Raw genomic sequence first — 20,937 nt, forward strand, 5'->3', positions numbered from 1 at the left:
ACAAAATGTTATATCACAGGTATGTTTCATAGTTGTATGTGTCCTATGTTGGCAGGCAAAAATGTTTTTTTGTTATTTTTTATCCCTTAACCCCTTAAGGACCAGGCCATTTTACACCTTAGGACCAGAGCGTTTTTTGAACATCTGACCACTGTCACCTTAAACATTAATAACTCTGGAATGCTTTTAGTTATCATTCTGATTCCGAGATAGTTTTTTCGTGACATATTCTACTTTAACATGGTGGAAAATTTTTGTGGTAACTTGCATCCTTTCTTGGTGAAAAATCCCAAAATCTGATGAAAAAATTGAAAATTTAGCATTTTTCGAACTTTGAAGCTCTCTGCTTGTAAGGAAAATGGATATTCCCCCCCAAAAAATTTTTATTTACATATACAATATGTCTACTTTATGTTTGCATCATAAAATTGACAATTTTTTACTTTTGGAAGACACCAGAGGGCTTCAAAGTTCAATTTTTCACAAAATTTTCAAACTCACTATTTTTCAGGGACCAGTTAAGGTTTGAAGTGGATTTGAAGGGTCTTCTTCTTAGAAATACCCCACAAATTACCCCATTATAAAAACTGCACCCCCCAAAGCATTCCAAATGACATTCAGTCAGCGTTTTAACCCTTTAGGTGTTTCACAGGAATAGCAGCAAAGTGAAGGAGAAAATTCCCAATCTTCATTTTTTACACTCGCATGTTCTTGCAGACCCAATTTTAAAATGTTTACAAGGGGTAAAAGGAGAAAATGTATAAATGTATACTTGTATATTTGTAGCCCAATTTCTCTAGAGTAAGCACATACCTCATATGTAAAGTGTTCGGCGGGCACAGTAGAGGGCTCAGAAGCGAAGGAGCGACAAGGGAATTTTGGAGAGTACGTTTTTCTGAAATGGTTTTTGGGGGGCATGTTGCATTTAGGAAGTCCCTATGGTGCCAGAACAGCAAAAAAAACACATGCCATACCATTTTGGAAATTAGACCCCTTGAGGAACGTAACAAGGAATTAAGTGAGCCTTAATAACCCACAGGTGTTTCACAACTTTTGCATATGTAAAAAAAAATAAAAAAATTCACTAAAATGTGTTTCCCCCCAAATTTCACATTTTCGCAAGGGTTAATAGCAGAAAATCCCCCCAAAATTTGAAACCCCATCTCTTCTGAGTATGAAGGTACCCCATAAGTTGACCTGAAGTGCACTACGAGTGAACTACAATGCTCAAAAGAGAAGGAGTCATATTTGGCTTTTTGAGAGCAAATTTTGCTCGGGGGCATGTCGCATTTAGGAAGCCCCTAGGGTGCCAGGACAGCAAAAAAAAAAAACACATGGCATACCATTTTGTAAACTAGACCCCTTGAGGAACGTAACAAGGAATAAAGTGAGCCTTAATACCCCAAAGGGGTTTCACGACTTTTGCATACGTAAAAAAAATATTTACGTATTTCACATTTTTGCTCGGGGAGCATGTCACATTTAGGAAGACCCTATGGTGCCAGGACAGCAAAAAATATGGTGTCTGTCAGATCTTTGGAACAGTGTGCTGTACAAAATTTTTAATTTGCACAGCCCACTGTTCCAAAGATCTGTCAGACACCAGTGGGGTGTAAATTCTCACTGCACCCCTCATTACATTCTGTGAGGGGTGTAGTTTCCGAAACGGGGTCATATGTGAGTTTTTTTTTTTTTTGCGTTTGTTAAAACCGCTGTAACAATCAGCCACCCCTGTGCAAATCACCTCAAATGTCTCTCCCTTCTGGGCCTTGTTGTGCGCCCCCAGAGCACTTTATGCCCACATATGGGGTATCTCCATAGTCAGGAGAAACTGCATTACAAATTTTGGGGGGCTTTTTTCCCTTTTACCTCTTGTCAAAATGAAAAGTATAGGGCAACACCAGCATGTTAGTGTAAAAAACATTTTTTTTTACACTAACATGCTGGTGTAGACCCCAACTTCACCTTTTAATAAGGGGTGAAAGGAGAAAAAGCCCCCAGAATTTGTTAGGTAATTTCTCCCGAGTACGGCGATACCCCATATGTGACCCTAAACTGTTGCCTTGAAATACGACAGTGCTCCAAAGTGAGAGAGCACCATGTGCGGGATCCGGGTCTTCAGGGACGAGGTAAGTACCGGGGCCAGGCCCCAGCACTCCCCCGTCCCACACCGCGTCCTCCGATCTTCCTCACGTCCTCTCCGGACTTCCAGGGGCCGGGCAGGGCGGGAGGAAGTAACCCCCCCCCCCCCCTGCGATTGGTCGGTTAGCTAACCGAGGAATCATAGGGGATAGGAGGAGGTGGCAGGCTTGCCACCTTGCTCCTATACTTCAGCATGGTCCTGGCTGTCTGTGACAACCGGGATCATGCAAAATTACCAGGCAGTCGGGTCTCAGAGACCCGATCAGCCCGGTATCGCCGCAGATCGCTGTTGTGATTTCAGCAGTGATTTGCAGCAATCGCCGACATTTGGCATTTGCCCTGGATGCCTGCTGAACGATTTCAGCAGGCATCCGGTTCCGATCTCTGGCCGGCGAGTGGCGGAGACAGGAATGACTCAGGACATATGCATACGTCCTTGGTCCTTAAGTACCAGGGTCCCAAAACGTATGCATACGTCTTGGGTCCTTAACAGGTTAAAATATTTAAAGCATTTAGCCTTGTTTAGAACAGTCACCTTTCTCAATCTTTTCTTACTCTGAAATACTAGTAAACAAAAGACACAGAATTTCTAGGGTTGTAGTCCCAAATATTTTTTTTGTTGGCTATAAACTCAATTAAGTCAAATAGTTATTTTCTAGTATCTTGTTCTGCCTGCCTGTCATTTTATCATGTCCAGCATAGGCTTTGACTATGGCCTCAAAAATAAACATACATATTTTTTGAAGCATTCACCTTAGTATAAGTTTTTTTGGAGATATAAAACTGGCTAAAAGCTGAATTTTCATGTTTTACAGTAAATAGGAAGCCACAATTACACATAACATACAATAATCAATTAAAGTCTGAGGATGCTCTTTAATGCACAGTGTTTAATAGAATAACACCATGACTAATTTGAGTTTATAAGAAGTAAAATATTATATCAGGGAACTTATAACAAGCAGTGTAGCTAGGAATTATATGACCTAATCTCAAATATATAAAACAATAAATGAGCGATATCTACCATATTGCTATTTGGAATTTGGTAGATTTACATAATTGTTATTGTTGATAATCTTTCTCTAGCTGACTGGTGCTGTGACAAGTTGCGGTAATGGACACCTAAACTGAATATATAGAGGAAAATAGCCTTGTTTCCAATAGCAACCAATCTGGGTTCAGGTTTCAAGCTGCATTATTAATTGGTTGCAAAGGGAAACATTATTAGATGTTTCTTTTGAAAAATTAGGCCTACTAGAGCTTAATGACTTAGTTATATATAGTGCGATATGGATGGTCTTTCTACAAGAATTGATAAGAAAGAAACAGGTAATTAAAGGAATCTTTTTTGGTGATTTTAGGCAAAGCTTTAGAGAATGTTGCATTCTATGTACCCTGCCTTTGGTACCATGACATTTTTTTTTATCCTTGGTTGATATGCAATAATGGCATAAATAAAATTTATCATAGTGTGTGACATACATATGTTTTCCTTGCATTGTATTTAATGTGGCTGGATCTTATTTATTCAAAAAGTCCCATTGCCTTTCATGAATTGTGTGCAGAAGCATTAGTGATAATGATGACAGGAAATTTTGCTTGGTATAGACACTCTTTGCCATGTGGTCAGACTTAGTGTGACTTAGAGGAAGATATTTTAAAACCCGTGTATAGTAAGAGTGGCAGTTGCCCATAGCAACCAGAATGCTTCTTTCATAAAAAAAAAAAAAAAAGGCCTCTGAAAAATATAAGCAACAATCTTATGGGATGTGCAAGTCACCAGAAAACCCCAATGCAAACACTGTTCTACTCTGTAAACATGGGAGGGAATTTTCAGAGGCCTTTTAAAAAATGAAAAAAAGTCATCTAAATGGTTGCTATGTCAACCAGTCGACTTTTCTGTTGCACAAGTTTTGATGACTTTCCCCCAGTGTGCATGCGCCAAATTTCTTTTTGCATAACATGTGATAAATATGGTGAGTGCACAGCAAAAAGTGAACCAGACTATGGCATAGCCAAACTATGTTAGAGAAAGCTGCTAACAAAAAAAAAAAAAAAATAGGAAACACTCTGATTAGTTGCTGTGGGCAACAGAGACAGTCATACTATAAGGACTCATTCACACTATGGAATTGCAAGGTAGAATATGCAAGGAATGTCTGTCAGGATTTCACCTTGCAGCGCAATTCCATTGAAAATTTACCATGGAGCAGGAAGTTAGCAGATCCACAGAGAAATCCAGCAAGGACATTTTTCTTGCAAAATTTCCTTGTGAACAAACCCTAACAAAGCTTGATAAATATCCTTCTTTATTTGTTAGCTCATTCCCTTCTGAAGAAACATTCAGGAGAAAGAACTACATTTTCCATCAACCACAGGGAGCAAGACAGTAACTGGGAGGAGCGAGAGATGTGAGGTAAAAAAAAAAGGAACATAATGAATGTAATTCCTGTCAGGATTATGAGGAAATACAATTGACTATAGGAATCTGTCTGAGTAACCGTCATCTATTCTAAGACAGAGATAGAGCATCCTCCACTGTCTGGGGTAAAACTAAGGGACAGAGAACTTTATTTATGTAGTTACTGTATGTGAGGTGAGAATGAGGCCTTCATTTTGTTTAAGAAATATACTGTACTAGGAGGCTCTAATACTGAGCTATCTGATGAGGAAAGCAAATCTGTGGTGTATATGGCTTACAATGGAGATAAAATCCAGGGTTGAGCATTAACATCACAGCTCCCACACTATGTACACAGATGTGAACATTATATACTGCCTTGCTCTGACCGAAAAATATATTTTCACCAGAACTCCCATTGGACTCCTGAAATCCCTTCTGGCCACTTAGGGTGGTTAAAACAAAAAATATGTCAAACTGTTTCTCTATACATTATTAACCCCAAGAGGACACATGACATACATGTATGTCTCTGTGCCATTGTACTGAGTGCACAACTATGCACATATTTGTCATGCTCATCTGAGCATGCAGTAAGATCGCGGGGGTCAGATGAGTTAAAATGTCGGATGCCTGAGCCAATGGTATCAGTGAAGCACCAATCTCCCTGTACACTCCTATACAATAGCAATGGCCTCATCATTTATCAGAGAAAAATCACTAAAATGTGATCAAAAAGTCCCATCAAAACAAATATGGTACAGCTAGAAACTACAGATCACGATGAAAAAAATGAGCTGTCGTACAGCCCTTCATATGGAAAAATAAAAAATGCCATGGGGTCGGGATAGGACAGTTTTAAGACTATTTATTTTGTTTAAAAAGTAATACAATAATAGAACTATGTAAACATGGGTATCGTTTTAATCATACTGACCACAGAATAAAGATGATCTGTTAGTTTAACCGTAAAGTGCACTGTGTAAAAACTAAAAAAAAACAAAAAATGCAAAATTGCTAAATAACACATTTTTGGTTTCACCATACATGTCATTAAAAAAGTATGGTCAAATTTGGTCACGCAAAGAAACAAATCTTTCTGTGGATGGAAAAAGAGTTATGAGTCTTAAAAGGGGAGAAGGAAAAAATGAAGACACTGGGGGAGATTCATCAAAACCCTGTCCAGAGGAAAAGTTGCTGAGTTGCCCATAGCAACCAATCAGATTGCTTCTTTCATTTTTGAAAAGGCCTCTGGAAAATGAAAGAAGCAATCTGATTGGTTGCTATGGGCAACTCTGCAACTTTTCTTCTGTACAGGTCTTGATAAATCTCCCCCACTGTGTCCTCAAGGCCGAAATTGGCTTACTGTTGGTGTATCCATGGATCTGAGTTATACTGTAAAAGCACAAACCACATAGAATACAGTTTTTCAGCCATTGTTATAAGATTTACCTTGTATGCTGGGTGAATGGTGTAAATCTTAGAGCACGCTTTCATGCAAAGGTTATATGTCGTATAGTATATGAATTACAGAATGTTACATGCTCTGACATTAAATTTAAACCATAGAGCCATGTGTTTTTGTGATTTGCCTAATTTATTTTACACAAAAAACTACTATAGAGGTTTTACTGAATTGACGTCTCGTAGAGGAATCCAACCTGCACCACCTTCAAAGCTATGAGATGGTTCAGGTAGAGACTTTGTGTGATCAGGGGAATGAAGAGGTGATAGCTGTAATTATTAGAGTATGTGCACATGGGCAAAAACCTTACCTGTGTGTAGCAATGTGCTGTAGCTTTCTATGAGCCACGGTCTGTGTAGGTGTCCTATGCTAAAGCATCCATTGATTTCAATAGGAGTTTAAGAGCAGAAATATAAAGAAAAAATCAACATGTCATTTCTTTTTCGCATTGGTTCATCATCTTCGCCAAAAGGTGGTGTTACATATATACACAAAAGTTTTCAGCATGTTTATTTCTGTATGAATCAAATGAGAATCAAATAACATGTCAACAGTTCCCCATGATAAGAACCTTGTTGTACTATCCATACCATATTATGCATGATGTTATGAACTGATTCCTGATGAAATCATTTTTCATAGCTGGCATATTACATGGTGGGTGGATTTCATTATATTATTCTGACTTCACTTCAGAGCCTATAACAATGTTTATCTCATGCATTGTCAGAAATGTTTTAAGTTGTTTTAAGTTAAGCTCTGTCACCTCGGTCACGGATTGAATAGGTTAAATAGCTAGGCAGTCAAAGATGTAATCACATTTCTGGTTAACCTGCATGTGTTTGAACATGTATATACAGTATTTGTCATATACAGATGTGAGGTTTCTAGATAGACATGTAGTGGGATATAGTTTAATAACTTCTGTATGTAAAAGTGTGATGGAAAATGTATAGGAATAGGATATGACCATGTTTGTACTTTCTTAGAGATATCTTTGGGGGTTGTGTTTCAGCTCTTTGAGGAAAAAGACTGAGCTATACACCTGAAATGTGCTTTACCCTGTCCCTATTTTTAACACTTTCCCCACTATCCCTCCACTCTCTCCACTGTAGTGCTTAAAGATGTTATAATGAAATACATATACAGCAGTTACAACCATATATTCAATATATTAATTGTAACAATAGTTCTATTATGAATTATGTTTATGCTTAGAACTTAGAGGGGATGATAGATTTAATTGAAAGAAATCTAAACACAATATCATAACATTTGAGGTTCTCTAAATGTCTGTAATTTGGATAATAAGTAACTTTATTCAAGTTTATCTATGTTTTATAAGATACTCCAGAAACTCCTTTGGTCTCAGTTAACTTAAACTTCAAGTGTGTAACAAAACTATTTAAGCAAGTAATTTTTAAAACATGGCTATGTCACCTATCATTCCTATTCAGAAACACAATAAATACAAAGTAGAAAGGAATTTAAGACATTGATGCTGCAGTTCCTCAATTACGCCTCAGAGCGCCGCTGTTTACCAATAAGGAAAATATTCTGCAAATCCAGAATCACCTCCATGATGCAGACAGTGTTTAACTACAAAAAGAAATACACAGCAGTTCAGACTAGGATGTGCTTGGTATAGGACTCATAAAGAAGAGGGATTATTTTCTACAATTTATTCTGCTGGATTATAATTATATCAAGGAATATTACCCTTAAATTTATGGTAAGAAGAAGGATGACTGGATTACAACTGCAGGAAGGACAAGCAATGCAAGGACTCAGATGGCAAGTAACCATTTCTATCTTATTTTCTTGGCTGTGTCATTCAGTCTCTGGTCAGATTCATTATTCCATTAATGAAGAATTAAGGAAAGGATCTATTGTTGGGAATCTAGCAAAGGATCTTGCACTTAGAATTAATGAGTTGTCTAGTCGGAAATTGAGAATTGTTTCTCGTACTTCTGAAAAATATTTCAGAATAAATCTGGATAATGGAGACCTATACATTGCTGATAGGATAGACAGGGAAACATTGTGTGGGGCTGAAGCTGATTGTGTCCTTACATTTGATGCTGTGGTGGAAAATCCTCTAAATGTCTTCAATATGAAGATTAATATTCAGGATATAAATGACAATCCTCCAACATTTATGCATGACCAAATCAAAATAGAAATGGGTGAAGCCTCCTCCCCAGGAAGGAGATTTGTTTTACAAAAAGCAGAAGATCTGGATATAGGAATTAATTCTCAGATAAGATACAGACTCAGTGCAAATGAGAATTTTAGATTGGGAGAAGAGACAGGAATAGATGGCAGTGTATTTCCAGAGCTAATTCTTGAGAAATCCTTAGACCGGGAAACACAAAATATATATGAACTCATTTTAACTGCTCTTGATGGTGGAAATCCTACACAAACAGGGACAACTATAATAAAGGTGGTTGTTACAGATTTCAATGATAATGCTCCCATCTTTACACAAAATGTATACAAAGTATCTGTGAAAGAAAATATACCAGTGAATTCTATAATTCTTCAAGTCAGTGCAAGTGATGAAGATGAAGGTGTCAATGCACAGATCACTTACTCATTTAGTACAATGGCAAAAAATGTTCTTCAGACCTTTATTATAGATCCAAAGAATGGAGAAATAAAAACAAGAAGCAATTTAGATTATGAAGCAACAAAAAATTATGAAATTTCTGTACAAGCGCAAGATGAAGGAGGCCTAGCAGCTCATGCCAAAGTATTAATTGAAGTAATAGATGAGAATGACAATGCTCCTGAGATATACATCACTTCTATATCAACCCCTGTTGCTGAGGACTCTGCAGTGGGCACAGTGGTAGCGCTACTTGAAATCCGTGATCATGATTCAGGAGAAAATGGAGAAATTCAATGTCTTATTATAGGCAACGTTCCTTTTGAAGTTGTTTCATCAGCAAATAATTTCTATAAAATTTTGATGAAAAGTAGTCTGGATAGAGAAATGGTTTCATCCTATAACATCACAATACAAGCCTCTGATAAAGGGTCTCCAGAACTGACCTCCAGAACAATCATTCAACTGGATGTATCAGATGTCAATGACAATGCACCAGCTTTTGAAAAATTGACTTACACAGCATATGTGCCAGAAAATAATGCACAGGGATCTTCAATATTCAGTATTCAAGCAAGAGATATGGACAGTGGAGACAATGCTAAAGTATTTTATTCACTCTCCAGTATAAACAATGAAGAGACTCTATTATCTAACTATATATCTATTAATCCAGTAACAGGAGTGATTTATGCACAACAGTCATTTGACTATGAGCAGCATAAGGAATTCAACATCCGAATCAATGCCAGAGATAATGGATCACCATCATTAAATGGTAGTACCATGCTGAGAATTTCTGTTGTTGACCAGAATGATAACTCACCAGTCATTCTGTACCCATCACCAGAGGTCGATGGCTCAACATTTGAGATGGTTCCCTGGAACTCTGAACCGGGTTCTTTAGTATCTAAAGTGGTGGCAGTGGATGCTGACTCTGGACACAATGCCTGGTTGTCTTACTTTTTACAATCTTCAGAGCCATCACTCTTCACCATTGACCAGCAAACAGGGGAGATCAGGACATCTCGTGTATTTCAAGAAAGAGACATCATGAAACATGGAATTGTGGTTCTAGTAAAGGACAATGAGATTCCCTCCCGCTCAGCTTCAGTCACTCTTAATCTTGTGGTTGCTGTTAATTTCCAACAAGTTCTTCCTGAATTGAACAGTCAACCAAGTAAAATAGAGCCACAATCCAACCTACAATTCTACTTGGTAATAGCCTTGGCATTGATCTCCTTCCTTTTCACGTTAACTGTGATTATTGCTGTTGTGTCCAAGTACAAAGAGTCAAAATCTTCTTCTTTTGGATCCATGAGTACAAGTCTATATCCTCAAGTTGATCCCCGATTTACCTCACTATTCAATAATGGAACATTACCTCTGCCATATTCTTATGATGTTTGTGTAACTCTGGACCCAAGTGAGAGGGAATTTGCTTTCCTTAAACCTCAGCACAATGTTCCTGTGGATAGTTTAATAGATGCCGATGACGCAGGGATGGGAAGTGAAAGTTTGAAGAACTCTTCACTAACAGAAAATATTGTATCACAGGTATGTTGTATGTGTCCTATGTTAAAAGCCCAAACATTTTTTCGTATTTTTTATCCTTTGAAATATATATAAAGCTTTTAGCCTTGTTTAAAAGAGATGTCAGATATTAGGATATTAGGAAACTTTAAAATAAGCAGTTTAACTTGGAATTAAATGACCTTTTCTTAAAAATGTAAAACTATAAATGAGCTATAAATGAGCTATATGTAAAACTATAAATGAACTTTTTGCTATTTGAAATCTGGTCGATTTACATTCTTTTTATTGGTCATAACTTTGCTCTAGCTTACCTTTGCTGTTATATGGTGTGGGAATGGACTCTTAAACTGAACTTATTGCAACCAATATAGGTTCAGGTTTCAAGCTGGATTATGATTGGTTGCTAAGGAAAACAGTTTTAGTAGTTAGTTTCGATAAATGAGGTCTACTAGAGCTTAATAATTTTCATATATATATAGTGTGGTATGGATGGTCTTTCTAAAATGCATTGATAAGAAAGAAACAGTGTGAGAAAGGCAAGTAAACAAGCTATTTTCTTATCTGATGGTAACTTTAGGTTAAGCTTTAGAGAATGATGCATTCTATGTACCCTGTTTTGGTTGCCATGAGACCTGGTTGATATGTAGTGCTGCCATAAATGAAAATATGAAGAGAGAATTTTATCATGATGTGTGTGTACATGTACATGTTTTTTTTTACCCTGTTTTCCTTGCGGTGTATTTGATGTGGCTGGGACTAATTTATCAAAAAGTCCAATGGCCTTTCATGAATTGTGTGCAGGGCATCAGTCATAGTGATAACTGGAAATATTGCATGGTATAGACAGTTTTTATCATGTGGTCAGACTTGGTGTGACTTAGGGGGGAGATTTATCAAAACCTGTGTAGAGGAAGAGTGGTGCAGTTGCCTATAGCAATCAAATTGCTTCGTTCATTTGAAAAAAAAAATAGTTGGGCAACTGGTCAACTTTTTCTCTCTGAAGGTTTTGATAAATCTGCCTTCAAAGCATAAATGTGGTCCATTGCACATACATCAGCGACGTTTTACAGAAGTCACAAATGATAACTCGATGACCACTGCAAATAAAAAAAAAGCTTCTATAGTACACACAAATGCAGTAATGTGTAAAAAATTATGTGAACAGTGGGACTAATTTTACACACAAAGGGGGAGATTTATTAAAGCCTGTCAAGATGAAAAGTTGCCCATAGCAACCAATCATCACTTCTTTCATTTTTCAGAGGCCTTGTTAAAAATGAAAGAGGCAATGAGGACATTGATAAAATAATAAAAGGACATTGCTTTATTGATGGACAACACATTTTGAGAGACAACATTTTTTCTTTGGCAGGTCCATCCTTTCTTCAATAAAATGCTCAAAATACTTAGGAAAAAAGCAAAAATGGGATCTCTAGGACACCAGGAAACCTCAATGCAAACAAAGTTCTACTTTGTAGGCAAGGGAGGGAATGTATCAGGGGTGATGTAAGTGAACGATTTATCTATACCTTTAATTTGTGTGGTGACATTGTGTACCTACACCAGATTTATTATTGCATGGCATGTGATAAATATGGTGATTGTACAACAAAAAGTTAACCAGATTATGGCATAGCTAAATAATTTTAGAAAAAGCTTTCCAGGCAAAAGTCTCAAGGAAAAATGAAAGCTCCGAATAATTGCTATGAGTTACATAGACAGTCTTTCTATCAGGACTCGTTCACACTATGGAATTACAAGGTAGAATACGCAAGGAATCTCTGTCAGGATTCTACCTTGCAGCTCAATTCTATTTAACTTGTTCAATCCTATGGTGGAATCCACCAGATAAGTCTTATTGTCAATGGGACGGTAGTTATGTCCTCGGCACATAAGCACGGATTCCGGTTAAGGGTGCTTTCACACTACGATAGTAGTGTACGGTTGCTGGATCCGGTTGGGAGGGGCCAAAACCGGCCACTCCCGTATCCCAGCAGGATCCGGCTCGAACCCCATTCATTTCAATGAGCCGACCAGAGTCAAACGCTTACTCCGGTTGTCTCATTTTTCCCCGAATACGGTTTTCTGACAGGATCTAGAACCGTCGGCTCATTGAAATGAATGGGGTTCGGGCCGAATCCGCCTGGGATACGGGAGTGGACGGTTTTTGCCCCTCCCAACCGGATCAAGCAACCGTACACTACAATCGTAGTGTGAAAGCACCCTAATTTCTGCTTCATTTACCATTTAGGAAGGAAATTCTCCTCACTGAATTTCCTTAGTGTAAACATACCCTAACACAGCTTGATAAATATCCTTCTTATTTGTTAGCTCATTCTCCTCTAAAGAAACATTTAGGAGGAAGAACTACATTTCCCATCAACCACAGGGAGCAACACAGAAACTGGGAGGAGCTAGGATGTGAGATTTAAAAAAAAAAAAAAAGGAGCAGAATGAATTTAAGTCCTCTAAATATTATGAGGAAAGACAATTGACTTTAGGAATTGAATACAGGACTCTGTCTAAATAATCTTCTTCTATTCTGAGGCAAAAAGCGCATCCTCCATTGGCTGGGGTTAAGCTAAAGGGACAAAGAACTTTATTTATGTACTTGTGAGAGAGAGAATGAAGACTCCATTTTGATTAGGAATTCTTCCCTCAGACAGTAAACACTCTACTTTATACTGAACAAGGAGGCTCTAATACTTAGCTAAGTGATGTGGAAAGCAAATCTGTGGTGTATATATATATATATATATATATATATATATGTATATATAGCTTAGTGGTTAAAGGGGTTATCCAGGAATAGAAAAACAGAGCTATCTTTTTTCCCAAAATCCACTCCCCGTCCGTCTCAAGGTTGTGTGTGGTATTATAACTTGGCTCCATTTACTTCAATGGAACTAAGCAACAGAACCACACCCAAACTGGAGACAGACAGAGATAGTTGTATGAAAGAAATTAGCTCTGTTTTCTATTCCTGGATAACCCCTTTAAAGCAAAAAAAAAATATGCCAAACTGCTTATGTATACGTTATTATCTAAAGAGGACATAAGACATATGTTGCTGTGCCCTTGTACTCAGTGTACAGCAGTGTACATGTTTTTGTAATTTGCCAAATTATTTTACACTATAAACTTTTAATAGGGTTTGGAGGTTTTTATGATTTAATGCCTGGTGGAAGAATCCAACCTGCACCACCTTCAAAGCTTGTGAAAGGTTTAGGTGAAGACTTTGCATGATTAAGGGAACGAAGTGTTGATAGCTATAAGTATTAGAGTATGTGCACATGGGCAAATACCTTATGTGTCTGTTGCCCTGTGCTCTGACTTTATCTGAGCCATGGCCAGTGCTGACGTGCTATGCTGAAGCACTTATTGATCATAATGGGCATTTAAGAGCAGAAATGTACAGAAAGAAGCAACATGTAACTTCTTTTTCACATTATTCATCATCTTCACCATAAGGAGGTGTTACATATATACACAAACGTTTTTAGCAGGTTTATTACTGTCTGAGTCAAATGAGTCTAATTAAAATGTTAACAAAACCTTTGTTTACTTTCCATGTCATATTAGAAATCATGCTATAAACTGATTCCTGGTAAAAAATCATTTTACATAGCCTGGACATTACATAGGATGTGTTTTTTATTGTATAATTCTTGTTCCACTTCAGAGCCTATGACAATGTTTACATCATACTTGTCAGAATGCTGAGAAGTTGAAGTTCAGCTTTGTCACATAGGTCAAGAACTGAATAGGTTGAACAGGAAGGCCATCAAAAATGAATAAAAAAAAATCTCAGGTTTTAATATATATAATAAAATTTGAAACAGAAAATGTACATACAGTATTAGTCTGATGCAGTTTTAGCAAGATAACTACATAAGTCTGATATAAAATGTATACTTTCTTAGAGATATCTTTGCTCTTAGGTGTATTTCAGCTCTTTGAAGAGTATCTTAGCTATACACCTAAATTAAGCTTTACTCTGTCCCTATTTTAACACTTTCCTCACTATCCCACAGTCTCCCAACTGTACTACTAAAAAAAAGGACAGTAGGAACCATATAGTCCATATCTTAACTATAACAATATTTCTATTATTAACCATCAATATGTTTAGAACTAATAAGGGGTGATATATTATTTAGAAATAAATCTAAATACAATACCATAAAACCTAAGGTTATTACATTTAGATTATAAGTCACTATATACAAAGGTATCAATGTATTATAAGATTCTCCAGAAACTACTTTGGTCTCAGTTAGCCTAAACTTAAAGTAATTTTAAAACATAGCTATGTCCTTTTTTTATATTCAAAATTCAATAAATACTTAGTACAAATGAATTTAAGACACTGATGCTGCAGTTCCACACTTATGCCTCAGAGCGCCACTGTTCACCAATAAGGAAAATATTCTGCAAATCCAGAATCACCTCCATGATACAGTGTTTAACTACATAAAGAAATACACAGCATTTCAGACCAGGATCTGCTGGGTATAGGACCTGTAAAGAAGAGGGATTATTTTCTACAATTTATTTTGCTGGATTATAATTATAACAAGAAATTTCACCATTATATTTCTGGTAAGAAGAAGGATGACTGGATTACAACTGCAGGAAGGACAAGAAATGCAAGGACTCAGATGGCAAGTAATATTTCCCTTCTTATTTTCATGGCTGTTTCATTCAGTCTCTGGTCAGATTCATTATTCTATTAATGAAGAATTAAGAAAAGGATCTATTGTTGGGAATCTTGCAAAGGATCTTGCACTAAGAATTAATGAGTTGTCTAATCGGAAATTGAGAATTGTTTCTCGAGTTTCTGAGAAATATTTCAGCATAGATCTGGATAATGGAGACCTATATATTGCTGATAGGATAGACAGGGAGACATTGTGTAGAGCTGCAGTTGACTGTGTCCTTACATTTGATGCTGTGGTGGAAAATCCTCTCAATGTCTTCAATGTGAAGATTAATATTCAGGATATAAATGATAATCCTCCTACATTTGTTCATGATACAATAATAATAGAAATGGGTGAATCCTCCTCCCCAGGAAGAAGATTTGTTTTGCAAAAAGCAGAAGATCTGGATATAGGAATTAATTCTCAGATAAGTTACAGACTCAGTGCAAATGAGAATTTTAGATTGGAAGAAGAAAGAGGAATGGATGGCAGTGTATTTCCAGAGTTAATTCTAGAGAAATCCTTAGATCGGGAAACAGAAAATATGTATGAACTCATTTTAACTGCTCTTGATGGTGGAAATCCTATACAAACAGGGACAACATTACTAAAGGTGGTTGTTACAGATTTTAATGATAATGCTCCTATCTTTACACAAAATGTATACAAAGTATCTGTGAAGGAAAATATATCAGTGAATTCTACAATACTTCAAGTCAGTGCAAGTGATGAAGATGAAGGTGTCAATGCACAGATCACTTACTCATTTAGTACAATGGCAAATGATATTCTTCAGACTTTCATTATAAATCCAAAGAATGGAGAAATAAAAACAAGAAGCTACTTAGATTATGAAGCAACAATAAATTATGAAATTTCAATACAAGCCAAAGACGGAGGAGGCCTAGCTGCTCATGCCAAAGTATTAATAGAAGTAATAGATGAGAATGACAATGCTCCTGACATATCCATCACTTCAATATTGACCTCTGTTGCTGAGGACTCTGCAGTGGGCACAGTGGTAGCGCTACTTGAAATTCGTGATCATGATTCAGGAGAAAATGGAGAAGTGCAATGTTTCATTATTGGCGACGTTCCTTTTCAAGTTGTGTCATCAGCAAATCATTTTTACAAAATTGTGATGAAAAGCAGTCTGGATAGAGAAAAGGTATCAGTCTATAACATCACAGTAGAAGCCTCTGATAAAGGGTTTCCAGAACTGACCTCTAGAATAGTCATTCAACTGGATGTATCAGATGTCAATGACAATGCACCAACATTCGAGAAATTGATGTACACTGCATATGTGCCAGAAAATAATGCGCAGGGATCTTCAATATTCAGTATTCAAACAAGAGATATGGACAGTGGAGACAATGCTAAAGTATTTTATTCACTATCCAGTATAAACAACGAGGAGACTCCATTATCTAACTATATATCTATTAATCCAGTAACAGGAGTGATTTATGCACAACAGCCATTTGACTATGAGCAGCATAAGGAATTCAACATCCGAATCAATGCCAGAGATAATGGATCACCATCTTTAAATGGTAGTACCATGCTGAGAATTTCTGTTGTTGACCAGAATGATAACTCACCAGTCATTTTGTACCCATCACCAGAGGTCGATGGCTCAACATTTGAGATGGTTCCTTGGAACTCTGAACCAGGTTCTTTAGTATCTAAAGTGGTAGCAGTGGATGCTGACACAGGACACAATGCCTGGTTGTCTTACTTTTTACAATCTTCAGAACCATCACTCTTTACCATTGACCAGCAAACAGGGGAAATCAAGACATCTCGTGTATTTCAAGAAAGAGACATCATGAAACATGGAATCATGGTTCTAGTAAAGGACAATGGGATTCCCTCCCGCTCAGCTTCAGTCACTCTTAATCTTGTGGTTGCTGTTAATTTTCAACAAGTTCTTCCTGAATTGAACAGTCAACCGGGTAAAATAGAGCCACAATCCAACCTACAATTCTACTTGGTTATAGCCTTGACATTGATTTCCTTCCTATTCATATTAACTGTGATTATTGCTATTGTGTCCAAATACAAAGAGTCAAAATCTTCTTCTTCATTCGGCTCTATGAGTACAAACCTATATCCTCAAGTTGATCCCAGATTTACCTCACTGTTCAACAATGGAACATTACCTCTGCCATATTCCTATGATGTTTGTGTAACTTTGGACCCAAGGGAGAGGGATTTTTCTTTCCTTAAACCTCAGCATAATGTTCCTGTGGATAGTCTAATAGATGCGGATGACTCAGGGATGGGAAGTGAAAGTTTAAAGAATTCATCAACTTCAGAAAATATTATACCACAGGTATTTTACTAGTTTTTAACTATACATAAGCAGCCTAAAAATATAATATACATAATTTTGTTATTTTTTATCTATTAAAAATGATGTAACACTTTTAAACTTTTATACAGTAGACATGTTTTTTTCACAAATTATTACTCTGGTATAAACATGTAGAGCCTTGGGGGAAATTCATCAAGACCTGTACTGAGGAGAAGTTGACCAGTTGCCTATAGCAACCAATCAGATCACTTCTTTAATTTTTGAGACACTTTTTCAAAAATAAAAAAAGCGATCTGATTGGTTGCTATGGGCAACTGGTTGGCTTTTCCTCAGCATAAGTCTTTATGAATCTCCCCGCTCCCAGCCCTTAATATGAATGTTATGGTTAACAAATAAAATATAGTCAATTACTGTATTTCTTTATAATTTGATATGTGTGCTATTTACTGTGCTGTCAGATGGTTGATGCCGGAGTTGCACCATAATCACATTGTCATGGTTATCACAGGCTTTAGCTACCATCTATTGGAGGAAACCAAGGAACATGACAGCATTCAGATTAGCACAACTTTTTTTAAAGAAATAAATAATCATGTGACTGGCCCAGAGACGAATTTTGATGCTTTGTCCAAGGTTCACAAGTCATGAAAAAGTCACTATCACTCTTTTTAATATGTCAACCAATAAAAATCTTGGGATTCTTTTATACATTCTTTTATACATATTGTTTAATAAAATTTACTAAATAAGTTGGCATTGTAAGGCATAAAATATGTAGAAGCTTAAAAATAAGGGCAATTTGGACATGTTAAACCATAAATGCTTCAAATCAGATTATTTGCCATTCTTATTGGTAATAAGTCTGTTTTAGATGTGTTGTGATATATTGTGTATATAGGAACTTTGAAAAGTACTAAGGAACTCCTGAAACTGAACAGTTTTGAATAGCTTTGTCGCCCCCCAGGGCAAACACATAAGGATTCAGTTTTGAGATTGGTTGTTGTAGACAACGTTTGCTTTTTTGTTTGATATTTTAGATAAAAGATCCATGCTTGAGCTGAGTGATTTCTATAATGAAAGTATATTTGAAAATACATATTATTGTAAGGAATGGAGGGGAAATTACAAGAATTCATAAGAAAGAGTCAAAGGACAACTTCTAAATCAAAATTTTCCATGTAATAGTTGTTTTAGACTGAGCTTCAGTACATCTTGTATACCCCTACCTAGGGCATCAAAAGAGCTGGTCCCTTCCTTGCTCATGTGTATTGATGGCTTAAATTAAAAACTTAGGTGTATTGACATCTGGCTATAAAGTATATAGAAATTCACTATAACTCTTTACTTAAGGAACCTTTTCCATCTATAACATTTTGATATATTACTATAACGACTAGAATTAGGCAAAATGGCTACAGAAAAGATGAAAATCAGACAACACTAAAATCTGTTTCACGGTGTAGATATTGGTGAACATGGCTTGTATCTTTAGGAATGCTATTTTTAAACATAATTTGCATATTTTGTATATTGTTCGAGTAGCAAGGCTTTAGCATAGGGGAGTAGTCTTCTTTCCTCTTCTAACACGTTGACTCCTAAAAACAAACACTTACCTTACTTGCTCCTGTGCCACAGCTGATATCGCAGAGCTCTGGTCTTTGCTATGAGGAGTGTTTTAATTGGAGAACATGATGTTATACTCCAGCTTCGCTGATCAGTGACCACAGCAATGTCGCACCTAAGCCACTGATTGGCTAAGTGGGCATATGATCTAATTTCCCCAAACCCAGTAGCACCACAAAGCAGGGAACCGAACTCCATTATATTGGTGTTGACATAAGAGCTTGTCCTTTTTGTTGTCCTAAGAATATGCACCAAAGTTCAATAAATCCAATAAAGAAAACTTCTGGTGTGACTAAGGCAAAGCTTTGGGGGCTTGGTAAATCTAATTTAACTATTCAAGACTTCTGTTGATGTGGCCAGAATGAAGAAATGGGTGCTCATTGGACACATCCTATACAGTAATATGTGTACACGCTTGCTTAGAAAACTTTCATACCACCACTCTCCTAAACATAAACAGTCAGCCTTAAGATTTTATGGCCTAAATAACCCCAAATTTGTAATAGTAAAGAAGACTTGGTTTAGGTGAATGCTACTGATGTTATCATGACTTATCAGGCTTTTAGATACTAAAATAATGTCACTGGAAGATGTATGCATTTTTAGTTCTGTGCTAGTCAATGAAGGGTCAAATTGGGATGTTGAGAATGTTGCTGTACTGTCAATACTATATTATACTTCATACTATAACCTAAGGGCTGATGAAATTACATTTCATTGAGAGCACTTGGAGGAAAGTTTTTAGGGGATTGTTGCAGTTTGTCATTTAAAACTCCTTTAAAAGTTGATGATACAGGAATTTAGGTGCACAACTGTGGTAGATGTAAACAATGTCATTGGCTAACCCTCAAAACTGATGTTAAAATTCAGACATTAGCCAGTATATCTTTATATGAAGGACATACCTGAGCTCACACAACAACGCAAAGGTTTCTCAAGTGGCACGGGACCTAACACTAAACCTACCTGTGCCGTGTGGGCAAAACCAGGAGCCAGTGGGCAATTACAGCAGCATTAGGTCGGACTCACAGCCTGCTCCCAGGTTACCTCCAGTGTGACTGGGAACACATACAATGGGAGGAGGGAGGCAGTTTATAAGTCCCACCCAAGTTAGCTGATATGTTGCCGGCCTCACAGGTGAACCTTAATACTGCCTATAATCGGGATCAAGGTGCATGAAATGTGGAGTTTATATACCTCCAAGTATAAGATTTAAACAACAACATAGACATGGTCTCAAATAGCAGGAGGTGCTCAACCGCAAATGTAGTTGTGCATTTATGCTGGGGGAGTAGATCCTGCCCTTGTGGTCCATTGCTAAGGGCAATCCACAGCATAAAAATGCATACAATGGGGGATGCCTGCAGAAGACTACAAGTGCCACAATGGCATCCTACACCAGATGAAAGGTGTGGATGTGTAACAATTAGAATAATACAATATTACAGGAATTTAGGTGCACTACTGTGGTAGATGTAAATAATGACATTGGCTAACCCTCAAAACTATTTGAGACATTAGCCAGTATATCCTTATATGAAGGACATACCTGAGCCAGCACACCAACACCAAGGTTTCTCAAGTGGCCCGGGACCTAACACTAACCTACCTGTGCCATGTGGGCAAAACCAGGGGAGAGAGGGCAATTACATCTACTACAGTAGTGCACCTAAATTCCTGTATTATTGTATTATTCTAATTGTTACACATCCACACAGTTTATCTGGTGTAGGATGCCATTGTAGCACTTGTAGTCTGCTGCAGGCATCCCCCATTGTATGCATTTTTATGCTGGGGATTGCCCTTAGCAACGGACTACAAGGGCAGCATAAATGCACAACTGCATTTGGGGGTTGAGCACCTCCTCTCATTTGAGTCCATGTGTTTGTTGTAGTTTAAAACTTGATGACATTGTGATACCAACAAATTTTTTATGTACATTTCTGAAAAAAGTTGATCTGTGCCTACAAAAATTTACTTTACCACCTTTAGACATATTTGTCACATTATAACCCTATTTGCTTATGAATGCCCAGTAAAATGCTTCTTTCTTCTATGTAAGGTTGAAGTTTAACTTAGTCACATAGGTCATAAGTTTTATAAGCTGAATAGCTTAGAAGATGTCTGTAAATT

General features: G+C 37.0%; 1 protein-coding gene across 21 annotated transcripts in view; it reads left to right on the forward strand.

Annotated features, from left to right (window-relative positions):
- The window catches only part of LOC130267280 (protocadherin gamma-A4-like), a 357,909-nt gene that overhangs the window by 205,389 nt on the left and 131,583 nt on the right, over positions 1 to 20,937 (forward strand). Inside the window, exon 1 of one of the 21 annotated variants that reach the window (XM_056516762.1) lies at positions 7,621 to 10,179. The exons of 19 other annotated variants lie outside the window; for them this stretch is intronic. In XM_056516762.1, the coding sequence (XP_056372737.1) occupies positions 7,741 to 10,179 (2,439 nt within the window). In that variant the 5' untranslated portion in view covers positions 7,621 to 7,740. Of the gene's footprint in view, positions 1 to 7,620; positions 10,180 to 14,688; positions 17,200 to 20,937 lie in introns of those variants that run through there. One more of the 21 variants, XM_056516765.1, reaches the window with a different exon arrangement.

Source organism: Hyla sarda, chromosome 4 (assembly GCF_029499605.1).
Source record: "Hyla sarda isolate aHylSar1 chromosome 4, aHylSar1.hap1, whole genome shotgun sequence".
NCBI lineage: Eukaryota > Metazoa > Chordata > Amphibia > Anura > Hylidae > Hyla > Hyla sarda.